At 38.3% G+C, this 14,199-nt stretch overlaps 1 protein-coding gene across 1 annotated transcript in view; it reads left to right on the forward strand.

Annotated features, from left to right (window-relative positions):
- The window catches only part of CFAP206 (cilia and flagella associated protein 206), a 55,170-nt gene that overhangs the window by 13,422 nt on the left and 27,549 nt on the right, over window positions 1–14,199 (forward strand). The window contains exons 8-11 of the mRNA XM_025383748.1: window positions 4,778–4,897; window positions 6,036–6,234; window positions 8,444–8,584; window positions 12,239–12,432. Of these exons, the coding sequence (XP_025239533.1) occupies window positions 4,778–4,897; window positions 6,036–6,234; window positions 8,444–8,584; window positions 12,239–12,432 (654 nt within the window). The remainder of the gene's footprint in view (window positions 1–4,777; window positions 4,898–6,035; window positions 6,235–8,443; window positions 8,585–12,238; window positions 12,433–14,199) is intronic.

Here is a 14,199-nt window from a genome sequence, read left to right on the forward strand (position 1 = left end):
GAGCCAAGATTGTGCCACTGCATTCCAGTCTGGGTGACAGAGTGAGACTCTGTCTAAAAAAAAAAAAAAAAAAAAATATATATATATATATATACACACACACACACACATATATATATATAGCCTATGTAAGATAGTGAATTATTTTGTTTTGATCAGGCCTTTATCTGCTGCAGTGAACACACGGAAATATTCTAGAAAAGAAAAGGAAGTGATGATCATAGTTTTGCTGACTCTTTACTGAGAGAATAAAATTCCATCCTCCATGGGCTTTTAAAGTGCAAGGCAGACACCAAAGAGAGAAAGCTGCATGATATTGTGCAAGTAAGAGTTGCATTTGACAGCACATTTGTTAAAACCTGTAAGTCAAGATTTTTGTAGAGTTCTTTCCCCCCAAGCTATTTTTGCAGGGCCCATCCACAGACACACAACACAGGGCTTCTTGATTCTCCTTGATAAAGCAAGTAAACAAATCAGGTGGAATTTGTGCTTGTTTTATTATATTTTATTTCTGTTGTAATAAGAACATTAAACATCAGAGATTCCGTTCTAATTTCTGCTTCTATAAGTTTGACTAGACTTGTTGAAAATTGTCCGTGGAAGAAAGTATGAGGAACTTATAAAAAATGTTTAAAAGGTAGGGGGAAGCGGAAGAAGACAAAGAAACATGCTGGGATCACATGCTTTTGCCAAACATTTGAATGTTATGATAAATTTTTTTTAAGTGATAGCATTTTTAGAGGACTAATATTATAATTAAAAACTCTAGATGGGCTGGGTGTGGTGGCTTGCGGGAGGCCGAGGCGGGCGGATCACCTGAGGTCAGGAGTTCGAGACCAGCCTGGCTAACATGGTGAAACCCCATTTCTACTAAAAATACAAAAAATCAGCCAGGCATGGTGGTGGGAGCCTGTAATCCTAGCTACTCAGGAGGCTGAGGCAGGAGAATCGCTTGAACCCGGGAGGCAGAGGTTGCAGTAAGCCAGATCGCACCATTGCACTCCAGGTTGGACAACAAGAGTGAAACTCCATCTCCAAAAAAAAAAAAAAAGGTCCGGGTGCAGTGGCTCACGCCTGTAATCCCAGCACTTTGGGAGGCTGAGACGGGTTGATCACGAGGTCAGGAGTTCAAGAGCAGCCCGGTCAAGATGGTGAAACCCCATCTCTACTAAAAATACAAAAAATTAGCCAGGTGCGGTGGCAGGCGCCTGTAATCCCAGCTACTTGGGAGCCTGAGGCAGGAGAATCGCTTGAATTCGGAGAGCGAAGGCTGCAGTGAGCCAAGATTGTGCCACTGCACTCCAGCCTGGACGACAGAGTGAGACTCTGTCTCAAAAAAAAAAAAAAAAAAAAACTCTGGATGATTGTGAATAAATTCTTTTTAGTAAAATGTAAATAATTTCTAGGATATTATTAGAAAAAAGCAAGAAGCTCTGTGTGCCTACTCTGAATGGATCCTGCAAATATAGCTTGGGGGAGGGGTCTACAGTATTTTTTTTTTTCTTTTTGAGACAGGGTCTCGCTCTGTCACCCAGGCTGGAGTGCAATGGCGCGATCTCCGCTCACTGCAAGCTCCGCCTCCCGGGTTCATGCCATTCTCCTGCCTCAGCCTCCCGAGTAGCTGGGATTACAGGCGCCCGCCACCATGCCCGGCTAATTTTTTGTATTTTTAGTAGAGATGGGGTTTCACTGTGTTAGCCAGGAAGGTCTCTTATCTCTTGACCTTGTGATCCCCCCCTTGGCCTCCCAAAGTTCTGGGATTACAGGCGTGAGCCACTGCCCCCCGCCCAGCCTTAGAATATTTTCAATTGTAGGTTTTAATAAGTATAGCATGTCAAATGCCACTTTTACTTTGGAGAACGTGTGCAAATGTATTCCTGTTTCTTGTTGCTGTTGCACAAATCTTAAAAGACTTTAAAGACTGCATTTTCATATTGATTCCTAAAACAAAACTTAACAAGCAAGGGGAAAAAAACTGTATGAGGGTAGACAAGAGACCTGTTCGATGTAATAGATAATAGTGTATGGAAGAATAAAGCAGGAGGAGGAGTAATGCTTAAACAGCAGTATGGGTAAAATTAAAACAGGATACATATTACATTTATGAATAAAAATTTGTTAGTTGTAATACAATGATAATAGCTGATGTTACTCATGAAGTAATTATTTTTGTCATTTAAAAGAGTCTAGAAAGCATTTAATTAGGTTACATATAGATGTCTGAGGATGCAAATGTACTTTTTTCTCTTCAAATAGATGTCATTCTTTTATGCTATACTGATAAACCCACACCACAACCATTTCTGGTGACATCTGGGGCAACACGGTATAATGGTTAAGAGCTGGGCTGTGGGCTCAGATGGTTTGGGATCCACCATGATGCTACCCCTTATTAGCTGCATCTACTTAGACAATTTACTTACCTTACTATTCTTTGATTTTCTCACTTGTATTTATCCCTTTTCGTATTTGTAAGTATTTAATGTGGTGCTTAGCATATAGTAAGAATAAATATAATTCTTTCTTTCTTTTTTTTTTGGGGGGGGACAGAGTTTTGCTCTGTTGCCCAAGCTGGAGTGCAGTGGCTCGATCTTGGCTCACTGCAACTTCTGCCTCCTGAGTTCAAGCTGTTCTCCTGCCTCAGCCTCCTGAGTAGCTGGGACTATAGGCACGTGCCACCACGCCAAGCTAATTTTTTGTATTTTTAGTAGAGATGGGGTTTCACCGTGTTAGCCAGGATGGTCTCGATCTCCTGACCTCATGATACACCTGCCTCAGCCTCCCAAAGTGCTGGGATTATAGGCGCGAGCCACCATGCTCGGCCAAATATAATTATTTCAAATTCAGCGTTTAGCAACTTATTTTCAGACCATGATTGTTGTATCAAATATATTGTTTTTCTCTCAATGTGGTAACTTTTAAGATTTTCTGCATTCTTCAATGTGATTTTTTTTGTTTAATTTTTCATACTTTATTCCTTGATTCCTTGTATCAATAGATTAAGAAAGTAAACGTTTCCCAAGTGTTGATTTATAATGTTTGTGTCACACAAAAAGTTCAGTTTCACAAAGAGTAACATTCAGTGATCTATTTGAATGTAATTTTAATCCTTTTCTTAAACTAAAGGCTTTACAATAAGCTAAATACACACAAACCTGTATATCCTGAACTGCAAAAGCAGTTTCCATAGCCATATATATTTTAATCAAGTACACATTTCCACAATGAACAAGTACTTACAAATATGTTAATAGAATATTATCTGAAATGCTTATCCTGTCATCAACTTTTAAAACTATTCTTGCTACTGAAAGCATTTATTCTGAGAAGATTTAATCTGATGTGGGAACATGAGTTCTCCTAAAACTTAACAGACAGTATTTTATAAGCCTCAGAAGGTTTTAAATCAAAAATGCCTTCTAACAAGCATTCACATGAAACTTAGTTTCTTGAAAAATAATCACTCTTGTTATATGAAGAAAAGAATATTAAGACAAATTATCTTTTAAGACAGATAAAAATTCTTACAAAGAACCGTATTTTTCTTTATCATCTCCTTAGAAGGATCACAAACCAGTTCACTACCTTTAATAACCTTTCAGTTTAGTTGTCTAAAAACTTAAGGATACATGAAGCATTTCTTAGTTATCATAAAGTCAAAGATGTCTTTTAGATCTTGCATAATAAATAGCTACAGTATAGCTTACAATGGCACAAATATAGCTAACATATAAATACTACTTCATCCTTTAGATAGTCAAAAGTCAGAAAGAAATAAATGGTTTACAAGGTACTTTAACTTATTATGTGTGATCATTGAAACCCAACAAGTATTTCAAGTATGCTTATTATATAAAGACAGGTGATTAAAGGCTCAAAGATCACCCTAAAATTGAAGGCATGAAAATAAAAGCTAAAAACTTTGTGTTTTTCCATCTTTCATTTACATGGCTTGATATCTATCAGGACCTTACTATAGAAAATATACAGTTAATGTATGTACTTCCCCCAGATGATAATGAAGTTTCAGAAAGTACAAAAGGTGTCAAGATCCATAGTTTGCTTCATCAAATGGTTTTCAGTTCATTTCAGGTCTGCATTCATAGTAATCAAGCCTTTAACCCTAGCAAACTTCCTTGGGTCCCTTCAAATCAAGAAAACAATATTGTAAACTTGTACTCAACCTTGTCTTCCAATTCACAGTGCCTTGTGAGTCATTTCAATGATGAACTCTATGACAGGGTCTTCAAGAATATCCCCTGACTCAGTACAAGGATTCTGGTCATCCCCTAAACCATATGTCATACATCACAGGTGAGATCTCTCTAGCTTGCCAATCTGCAGTGCCCTGCTGGCTCACTCCTAACAGGTTTTTCTCAATGTGATTTTATTAAATCTTGTTATCAACATAATTATCAGAGGAACCCCTAATTAGTTTTATCATTGAGGAATAGGAAAATAACAGCTATACAAAAATGGATACTTGAGGATCCATTTCTCAAGAATGCAATTATACTTAAATCTAAGAATACCTGTATACATTTAAGAAAAATTATATCCATTGTATTTCAAAAGATTCATCCAACTCACAAATATCTTGGAAGCCCCATACATATGCTGATACTGTTCTAGGTGTTGAGGATCTCACGGAGAACAGACTTCCTGCTGTCATTGAGCCTACTTTCAGAAGATGTGGGGAGCAGGTATGGTCTGAAACACATATGATTTTTATACTAGAATTATAAAAATATTAATGCAAATTATATTGTTTTCACAGTCAGATATAATTACTGGTGCTCAAGAAGTGGAAATGATGACAAAACAGTTAGGAGCCCATCTGGAACAACTAAAAATGACCATAAAATCAAAGACAGCAGTCCCAACATCACAAGTCTTTGTAAGTATTTGTCATAAACTTTGACCTTAAGGTGAATTTCCTTTTGAGCCCTATAATATTGGATCACAAGTCATTATAATTATGTTTAATTTCTAAAAATACAATGTTTTATATAAGTTTATCCTGTTCTTTATGGTTACTTTGCCATAATAGTAAATTATAAGTTGGATGAGAGAATTCCCCTACATAAGCAACTGCTACTAAAGGAACTGCAACTGTATAGTATGATAACCATATCAGTATTGGCTGTGACAACAGAAATAATCATAGTACTGTGGTTGAAAATGTATTCATAGTAGCTGGTCAGAAATTGCCTCCAGTACAGACATGATGTAACTCGTGACCTTTCTGAAAAGACAGATAATAATCACTTTGTTTACCAGGCCTGCACTTAAATACTGGTTTTCTGATTATCTGCACCATTTTATGGACAAACCTGGCAAACCTTATCTGGATAAGGAGGTATAAAATGTATGTGCAGTATTTTATTTATTTATTTATTTATTTATTTATTTATTTATTTGAGACAGAGTCTCGCTTTGTTGCCCAGGCTGGAGTGCAGTGGCACGATCTTGGCTCACTGCAAGCTCCACCTCCCGGGTTCACGCCATTCTCCTGCCTCAGCCTCCCAAGTAGCTGGGGTTACAGTTGCCCACCACCATGCCCAGCTAATTTTTGTATTTTTAGTGGAGATGGGGTTTTGCCATGTTGGCCAGGCTGGTTTGAACTCCTGACCTCAGGTGATCTGCCCACCTTGGCCTCCCAAAATGCTGGGATTACAGGCGTGAGCTACTGTGCGTAGCCCTCTTTTTTTTTCTTAAGACATTTTTCCCTTGGTTTTTTGAGATGAAGGGTCCATAAATCTTTCTTAGGTGATCACATGTGTTTGGCTTTTTAAAGTAAACTAACTTTATAATAATCATACCAAAATAAAATGCTTTGAAATAAAATGCAAATTTACTTTCTCATAATTTATGAGTTAAATTTCTATCTAAAGTCTGCTGTCTAAGTTCGTAAGACTTTTGCTTAGGGAGAATTAACTTCTTTACAAATGACAATTGTATTTATCTTAAAGAGTACAGTGATTTATAATTTTATTACACAGTTGCATTTTGAATTTTTTTTTTCTCTGCCTCAGCCTATCTTCATTGCACTTTCTACTCTGTGGACCAGCTTGCAAGACGAAACTATTGTGGTTGGTGTCCTCAGTAATTTATTCACTCACATTCAGCCGTTCCTGGGTGCTCACGAACTTTACTTTCCTGAGAGAGCAATGCAACGTCATCTTAATGGAGCGACTGTGAAAACTGATGTGTGTAGAATGAAAGAGCACATGGGTAATGAAAATCATCCATTATTTCCTCTTCTTTTTAAAATTACCTCTAGAATAAAGTCACTCTTTTGTTCTAAAAATTTCATATCTTTCTGATAAAGCATTAAACATTTTTCTTGATTATAAAGTACTAATGAGGGCCGGGTGTGGTGGCTCATGCCTGTAATCCCAGCACTTTGGGGGGCTGAGGCGGGTGGATCACCTGAGGCCAGGAGTTCGAAACCAACCTGGCCAACATGGCAAAACTCTGTCTCTATTAAAAATACAAAAATTAGCCGGGCATGGTGGCGGGCGCTTGTAATCCCAGCTACCCGGGAGGCTGAGGCACAAGAATCGCTTAAACCCAGTGGGGCAGAGGTTGCAGTGAGCCAAGATTGTGCCATTGCACTCCAGCCTGGGTGACAGAGTGAGGCTCCATCTCAGGGAAGAAAAAAAAAAAAAAGCACTCATGTTCATGAGAGAAAGTGTGGAAAACAGAAAAAATGTAAACTGAATAACTTACTATCCAGCAATAACCATTCCTAGTGTTATCGTTCATGTTTTGGTTAACAATCATTTTTTGTGCAGATGTGTTTCTATTGCAGTCCTAGTAATTTTATTATTGATTTGTTGGAGAAAAGAATATTAATCCTTGCTATTTTGTTGCAAATAAAGCTCCATTTCTTTAGAATGTTATTTGTTACATATCTACCTCAGATTCAAGTTGAGAATTTACAAACCAATAAATGTTATCCCTGTAAAATTAATTGAGCTTATTTAGGTCCTTTAGAAGATGCATTGATTCTTACAGAAAAACAATCTTTATCAATAAACTTTTAACCATTTTAGACCCTTCTATCTTAGCTAAAGACAAGTTAACATTTATGAGGAATGCCAAAAAAGAGCCTGGGACTTGAGATGCTGATGTTGCATAAAAAGAGAGTTTTTTCAGAAAATAAAATTAATAATTTACGAATTTTCTTTTCAAATTCTACTTTTTAAAGATGAAAAATAAAAATATAGCAGTGATTTCTTAAACTATTAGAATGCATAAAAACTGAAAACTAAATCAGAAACTAAAAAATATCCTTTCAGTTCAAGTTTTTTATTTCTCATTTCATTTCATTAAAGCAGCATATCTAAGCAAATATTAAATGAAATTGAAAAGTTAAAGTAGCTTCAACAGTGGATGTTAAGCTAACCATATTGGCAAGACTGTTTACCTGCAGCTTCTTAGATTTAGATGTGTCATTTTCTACCGTACGTCAGAACTTTTTATTCACTACAACACTATTAAATTACTGCTCCAGTGAATTGGTCAAGCCAGTGTTCTAAAAGAATTTCATTTACACCTTCCACATACTGTCATTGTTAGAGGCTTTCAGGCATATCAGGAAAAAAGAGAGAGGATTTATTTTCTATAAATTATGCATTTACTTTTAGTGGTAGCCACAAGATCATTTGTGGTGCCTGCTTTTTGGGTTTAGAACCAGGCATAGAAGTGTACATGGGATTGTGAAAGCTAAGAAACTTCGGGAACCATGTTTTATAAATACGTGGTATTATTTGTGTAAAAATGTATTCAGTTTGCTTATCAAATGTAAACAGGTAAGCTAACCAACAGTAGGAAGAATTTTTAAAAATACAAAGAACAAAAATTACACACCTTGTTATCAAAATCAGTTAACATTTTCTTGACTGTCTTTGCTCAGAACCTTCTCTGTTGTTTCAAGAAGCAATAGTCCTAGTTTATAAGCGTCATATTAAACATATGTTGCCACCTAGCATGTTATTAAGAACAACGCTATATTGAATGAGGTCAATGTATCTCTGTCTGGGTCACATAGCAGCTAGTCTATTCTGCTCAACTCCTTGGGTTATTTACTCTGCAGCAGCAGGAAGCACCACACACTTTCGGAAGTGCCCCAGTCAGCTTTTCTCTCAGCAGCAGAGCATGCTTGTCAGAAATGGCCTCTCCTTTCTGTTCTTCATTCTGGAGCAAAGTCCTACCTCCAAGTTTGCCCCAGAAACTTTACATGCCACTGAGGTCATTTGTACTTCTTTGCTTCAATAGACTTCCTCATAAATCTGGTTTTGTGAATATCAAGTTTTTGCCCATCGGGAAAAGTACAAAGCAATAAAAAGGTAATGTTTAGAATGAGCTCCTGCTGATTTATTTTGGAAATTTAACCTTCTCACTGAATTAAAACTTTTCTTGTTCTCCTTTATTTCAGAAGATAGAGTAAATGTGGCAGATTTCAGAAAACTAGAATGGCTTTTCCCAGAAACAACAGCAAATTTTGATAAACTATTAATTCAATATCGGGGATTTTGTGCTTACACGTTTGCTGCAACAGATGGTCTTCTCCTTCCAGGTATATCATTGGAAATGAGACTGCTCTCCTTTCCCCAATTTTTTCTTTATATGGAGTTCTGTCATTGTCACTTGAATATTCACTTTAAAAACTTTATGAACTCTAATGGTGAACTAACGAAGGATCTACAAAGATGATCCAGACAAAGTCTTCATTTTGGAGGTGCTCTGGTAGACTGACATAAGTAAGAAATTGTAAGTGATTAGTAATGGAAAGCGTATATGTGTTATGAAATATGGATGCTGTAGTACCATTGAAAGGGGATGACTTATATGGCCAATGAAGAATTCTAGAAATGTTACACGACATTGACTGGATGCAGTGGCTCATGCCTGTAATCCCAGCACTTTGGGAGGCCAAGGCGGGTGGATCACTTGAGGTCAGGGGTTGGAGACCAGCCTGGCCAACATGGTGAAACCCTGTCTTTACTAAAAATGCAAAAATTAGCCAGGCGTGGTGGTACATGCCTGTAGTCCCAGCTACTCGGGAGGCTGAGGCAGGAGAGCCACTTGAACTCGGGAGGCAGAGATTGCAGTGAGCAGAGATCATTTCACTGCACTTCAGCTGGGCAACAAAGTGAGACTTCCTTTCAAAAACAAAACAAAACAAATGTTACACAACATTACTAAAAATACATAATCTTCCAAAGTAATTACTGAAAGAGCAACACTTATTTGACTGACATGTTTGTTTAAAAATATTCTTTGTTACTTTACAGTTATATTTCACTGGCATAGATCAGGATTTCTCTGTTAGACCCCATAAGGAAATGGCTAATATCAAGTAAAATTTCTCTATGATGTATATATTATTAGAGCTTCTCCAAAATAAAGAATAAATCAGAGATAGAGATGAAATAAATTACTATCCAAAAAGTGCTGTGTGAATTGTGAATAAGAAAAAGCCTGCCAGGGCTAGAATGAAAACTGTGACAAGATTGTGTCTTAATTTACTTTACACCATTAACCTTATTTTTCTTCTTTCTCCTTTTTTTTTCTTTATTTCTTTTGTTACATTTCAAAATTGGGTATTTTTTCGTTAAAAATAACTATTGGGATTGTATGTATACAGGCTAGAGAGAGCACACAATTGGCTCATTTAAAAAATGTTATTACATTTTTGATAATGGGAATAACAAAATATTTACTGTGGGAAATTGAGAGTAATATTCTGAGGCCCAATGAGGGTCACTGGTACTGGGGAGAAAACAATCAAGAGCCTTGCAGAGGTAAAATGCAATGGAATGTAGATAGTTTCCTTTTCTTTCTCCTCCCTCCCTCTCTCCCTCCCTCACCTCCCTCCTCCTCTCCATTCCTTCCTTCCTTCCCTGTTTCACACAAATAAGAAAGGAAAGGAGAAACATGGATGTGGCATGATGGCAGAGGAAGCATGATGTGGTTGGAAAAGCTATGGGCTAGGGTTCAGAAGAGCCTGGTCTGTGTCCTTAGTGAACTAGGTAACATTTATGAAATCTCACACCTTCTGTGAACTTCAGTTTCCCCTCAGGAAAATGAAAAGGATCAACCAGGAGGTCTGTATGGTCCCTTCCAGGGTCTCCCAGCTATAAGTCTAAGAAGAAAGAGGGCAAAGTAGAGAAGTAGAAGAACTTGTGGGGCCATGAGTTTCAGATTCCTCTCTGAATAAGTGAATTCTGACTATTTCTGCTTGCTACATTATTTCTACTTCATTATTTTCTGGGCAGCAGCAACCTGCATTACCTCAGATGAATTCTGTAGAACTTCCCTTCTTCCATTCAGGAGTGGAGACCACATGACTTAAATCCCAGGGTAACACTGGTGCTTAGCAGTCAGGGTCCTTTTCTGATGACTTCATTGCCTACCACACCTTCCCTTGTTTGCTCCATTCCAGTGGCTCTGGCTTTCTTGCTGCTATTGAACAGTCGAAGCCCACTTTCACCTCAGAGCCTTTGCACTCTACTTGGAAAGCTCTGCCTTCCAGGTTGCTACTTGCCTTGCTGCCTCATTTTATTCAGTCTTCCCTAATCACTCAATTTAAAATATCACTTGTACACTTCTTCCTTTTACTATGTGTTTAACCTCCTTTATTACTTTTTTCATGTAGCACTTGTCACTCTGTGGCCTATGATATATTTGTGATTTTTTGAGAGCAGGGAATCTGTTCAGGCTTGGCACGAGGAACATGGTCAATAACTATTTGTTGGATAAATGAAAGAATAAATGAATAAGACAGTTACTCTTTCTAATACAACTTCCACAAACTATGTGGATATTTAATTATCTATAGTCTATGTAGTATCTTTTTACAATGAAAAATATTTGCTAATATGCAAATTTGCATTTTGGAAAAGATGTCCCATGTTTGTAGTTCTTACTGGGTTATTTTAAACATAGACCTTGCAGTAGTTAGTTGAAGTAGCTTTGAAAAATCTGCCAGATGAGTAAGTGGCTTTTCATAAAAGATTTTAAAAATTATTATATCTGAATAGTGGAAAGTATTTTTACATAAAATACAGTTTAAAATCATACTTTAACATAATATAATTAGTATGGATTTCACATATCATTTAAAAATGTATAAATTAAAATGCTAATTATAACATCTTAGCAAAAAAAGCATAAGTAATATGTTAAAAATGGAGTGGAAGGGGCTGAGCGTGGTGGCTCATGCCTGTAATCTCAGCACTTTGGGAGGCTGAGGCAGGTGGATCACCTGAGGTCAGGAGTTCAAGACCAGCCTGACCAATTTGTTGAAACCCCATCTCTATTAAAAATACAAAAATTAGCCGGGTATAGTGGTGCACACCTGTAATCCCAGCTACTCAAGAAGCTGAGACAGGAGAATTGCTTGAACCCGGGAGGCAGAGGTTGCAGTGAGCTGAGATCATGCAACTTGACTCTGGCCTGGGTGACAGAGCAAGACTTTGTTTCAAAAAAAAAAAAAAAAGTGGAAGGGCCAGGAGTGGTGGCTCATGTCAGTAATCCCAGCACTTTGGTAGGCCGAGGGGAGCAGATCGCTTGAGTCTAGGAGTTTGAGACCAGCCTGGGTGACGTGGTGAAACCCCATCTCTCCAAAAACGGGTTAGCTAGGTGGGGTGGCAAATGTCTGTAGTCCCAGCTACCTGGGAGGGTAAGGCAGGAGGATCCCTCGAGCCTGGGATGTTGATGCTGTAGTGAGCTAAGATTGTGCCACTGCACTCCAGCCAGGATGATAAGAGTGGGACACAGTGTAAAAAAAAAAAAAAAAAAAAGGAGTGGAGGAATGGCTCTATGGTATGTTACAAACACAGAGTAACAATATTTCTTTTCTTTTTTCTTTTTTTTTTTTTCTTGAGACAGAGTCTCGCTCTGTCACTCAGGCTGGAGTGCAATGGCACGATCTCAGCTCACTGCAACCTCCGCCTCTCAGGTTCAAGCTATTCTCCTGCCTCAGCCTCCTGAGTAGCTGGGATTACAGGCGCATACCACCATGCCCATCTAATTTTTGTGTTTTTAGTAGAGACGGGGTTTCACCTTGTTGGTCAGGCTGGTCTTGAACTCCTGACCTCAGGTGGTCTGCCTGCTTTGGCCTCCCAAAGTGTTGGAATAACAGGTGTGAGCCACCGTGCCTGGCCAGAATAACAATATTTCATAAATGATCAAGACATTTCATGTTTAATTCTTTTTTTATTTTCAGGAAATCCAGCAATTGGAATTTTAAAATATAAAGAAAAATATTACACATTCAATAGTAAAGATGCTGCATATTCATTTGCAGAAAATCCTGAACATTATATTGATATAGTTAGAGAAAAGGCCAAAAAAAATACAGAGTTAATTCAGCTATTGGAACTTCATCAACAGTTTGAAACACTGATTCCATATTCTCAGGTAAGCAGGGTCAATATTTTATGAATTTATTATGACATTTAAAAATATAGTTAATTAAAAAGTTGTATTTTGTTGTAGAATGCTTCCCAAGTCCAGGCAGAGAGAGAGAGTCAGCTGAGGGTCTTTACAGGTTGTCTGAAAGGGATTCACATCTGAAGATGAAAACTAATGGAATAAATAAAGAATAATGAAAACAGGATGTGGAGTCAAATTGATGAATTAGGAAATGGGGAAATCTGAATGCAAAGGACTTCATTGACTTGTAAATAATTGAAGCTGCAGTATATTTCTGTATCTAACATTGGAGGAGCTCAACACAGATAACATGGATAGTAACTTATACTCAGAGCTGCAAAACAATTTAACAGGTTTAAACTGTAGTAGTCTGAAAGGCCACAAAATGGATCTCGCGGTGGGTTTCTTGTATGTCTGTGTCTATTGATTAATTCATTCATCTTATTTAGTAAGCCACTTATTGTGTGTTGGTAATTATTCTTGGCATAAGGGATTTCATTAAACAAAACAGATAAAAATCTCTACCAGTTTGGAACTCACATTTGAATGCTATATATTCTCACATTCTTCCTCTTTGTCTCTCATTTTCATTGTTCATCTCTTTTTATGTTGTTTTTAGAGACAAGGTCTCACTCTGTCACCCAGGATGGAGAACAGTGGCACAATCATAGCTCACTGTAGCCTTCAACTCCTGGGTTCAAGGGATCCTCTTGCCTCAGTCTCCCAAGAAGTGGGACTACAGGCAAGTGCCACCATGCCTGGCTAATTTTTTAAAAAAACTTTTTTTGTAGAGATAGGGTCTTGCCATGTTGCCCAGGCTGGTCTCAAACTTGTGGCTTCAAGTTATCCTCCTGCCTTGGCAACCCAAAGTATTGGGATTATAGGCATGAGCCACCATGCCCAGCCTGTTGTTCATCTCTTAAGTGGTCTTTCTGTCTCTCCTCTCTCTTGTTGAGTTCCTCTCTTTTAAACTCACTAAAATGAAAACATTTTGAAATACATGGTTTAAAATGTCTATTGTTTGCTTTTTTTTTTTTTTTGACCAAGTCTTGCTCTGTTGCCCAGGCTGGAGTGCAGTGGCGTGATCTTGGCTCACTGCAACTTCCACCTCCCAGATTCAAGCAATTCTCCTGTCTTAACCTTCTGAGTATCTGGGACTACAGGCGGACGGCACCACGCCTGGCTAATTTTTTGTATTTTTAGTAGAGATGGAGTTTCACCATGTTGGCCAGGCTGGTCTCGAACTCCTGATCTCAGGTGATCCACCCACCTTGGCCTCCCAAAGTGCTGGGATTACAGGTGTGAGCCACCACGCCCGGACTCGTTTGCTATTTTTTGTCAACATTTTAACTATGAAGCAGGTGGGCTTTGTGCCACTGACCTGGCCAGCAGAGATCCAACCAGTAATTCGGGAGAGGACTGTTGGGCTGGTGACAGTGGAGCACAGAGGATGGTCTGAACACTTGGGCAGGAAGATCAGAAACAAGCTAAGGACGTTGAGGCGGGTGGGGGGAAGTATGGCAGTCAGGACCATGGACAGCTCAGTTGGTGCTGTTATTCTGACATCCTGATGTGCTGTGTTCTGACATTGGGTTATTCTGACATTGTGATGACATCGTTGATGTAGCACTCCAGCTCCCCTTTCCAATGAAGCTATTCTGCAGAGCCTTCTAGGTTCCTCCTGTTGTGATGAGAAATTGGTCTTGTCTACAGTGTCTTTCTGTATGTGAGCCAAATAGTAGGTAGGCCTAC

The sequence above is a fragment of the Theropithecus gelada genome, chromosome 4 (assembly GCF_003255815.1).
Source record: "Theropithecus gelada isolate Dixy chromosome 4, Tgel_1.0, whole genome shotgun sequence".
In the NCBI taxonomy this organism is placed as follows: domain Eukaryota; kingdom Metazoa; phylum Chordata; class Mammalia; order Primates; family Cercopithecidae; genus Theropithecus; species Theropithecus gelada.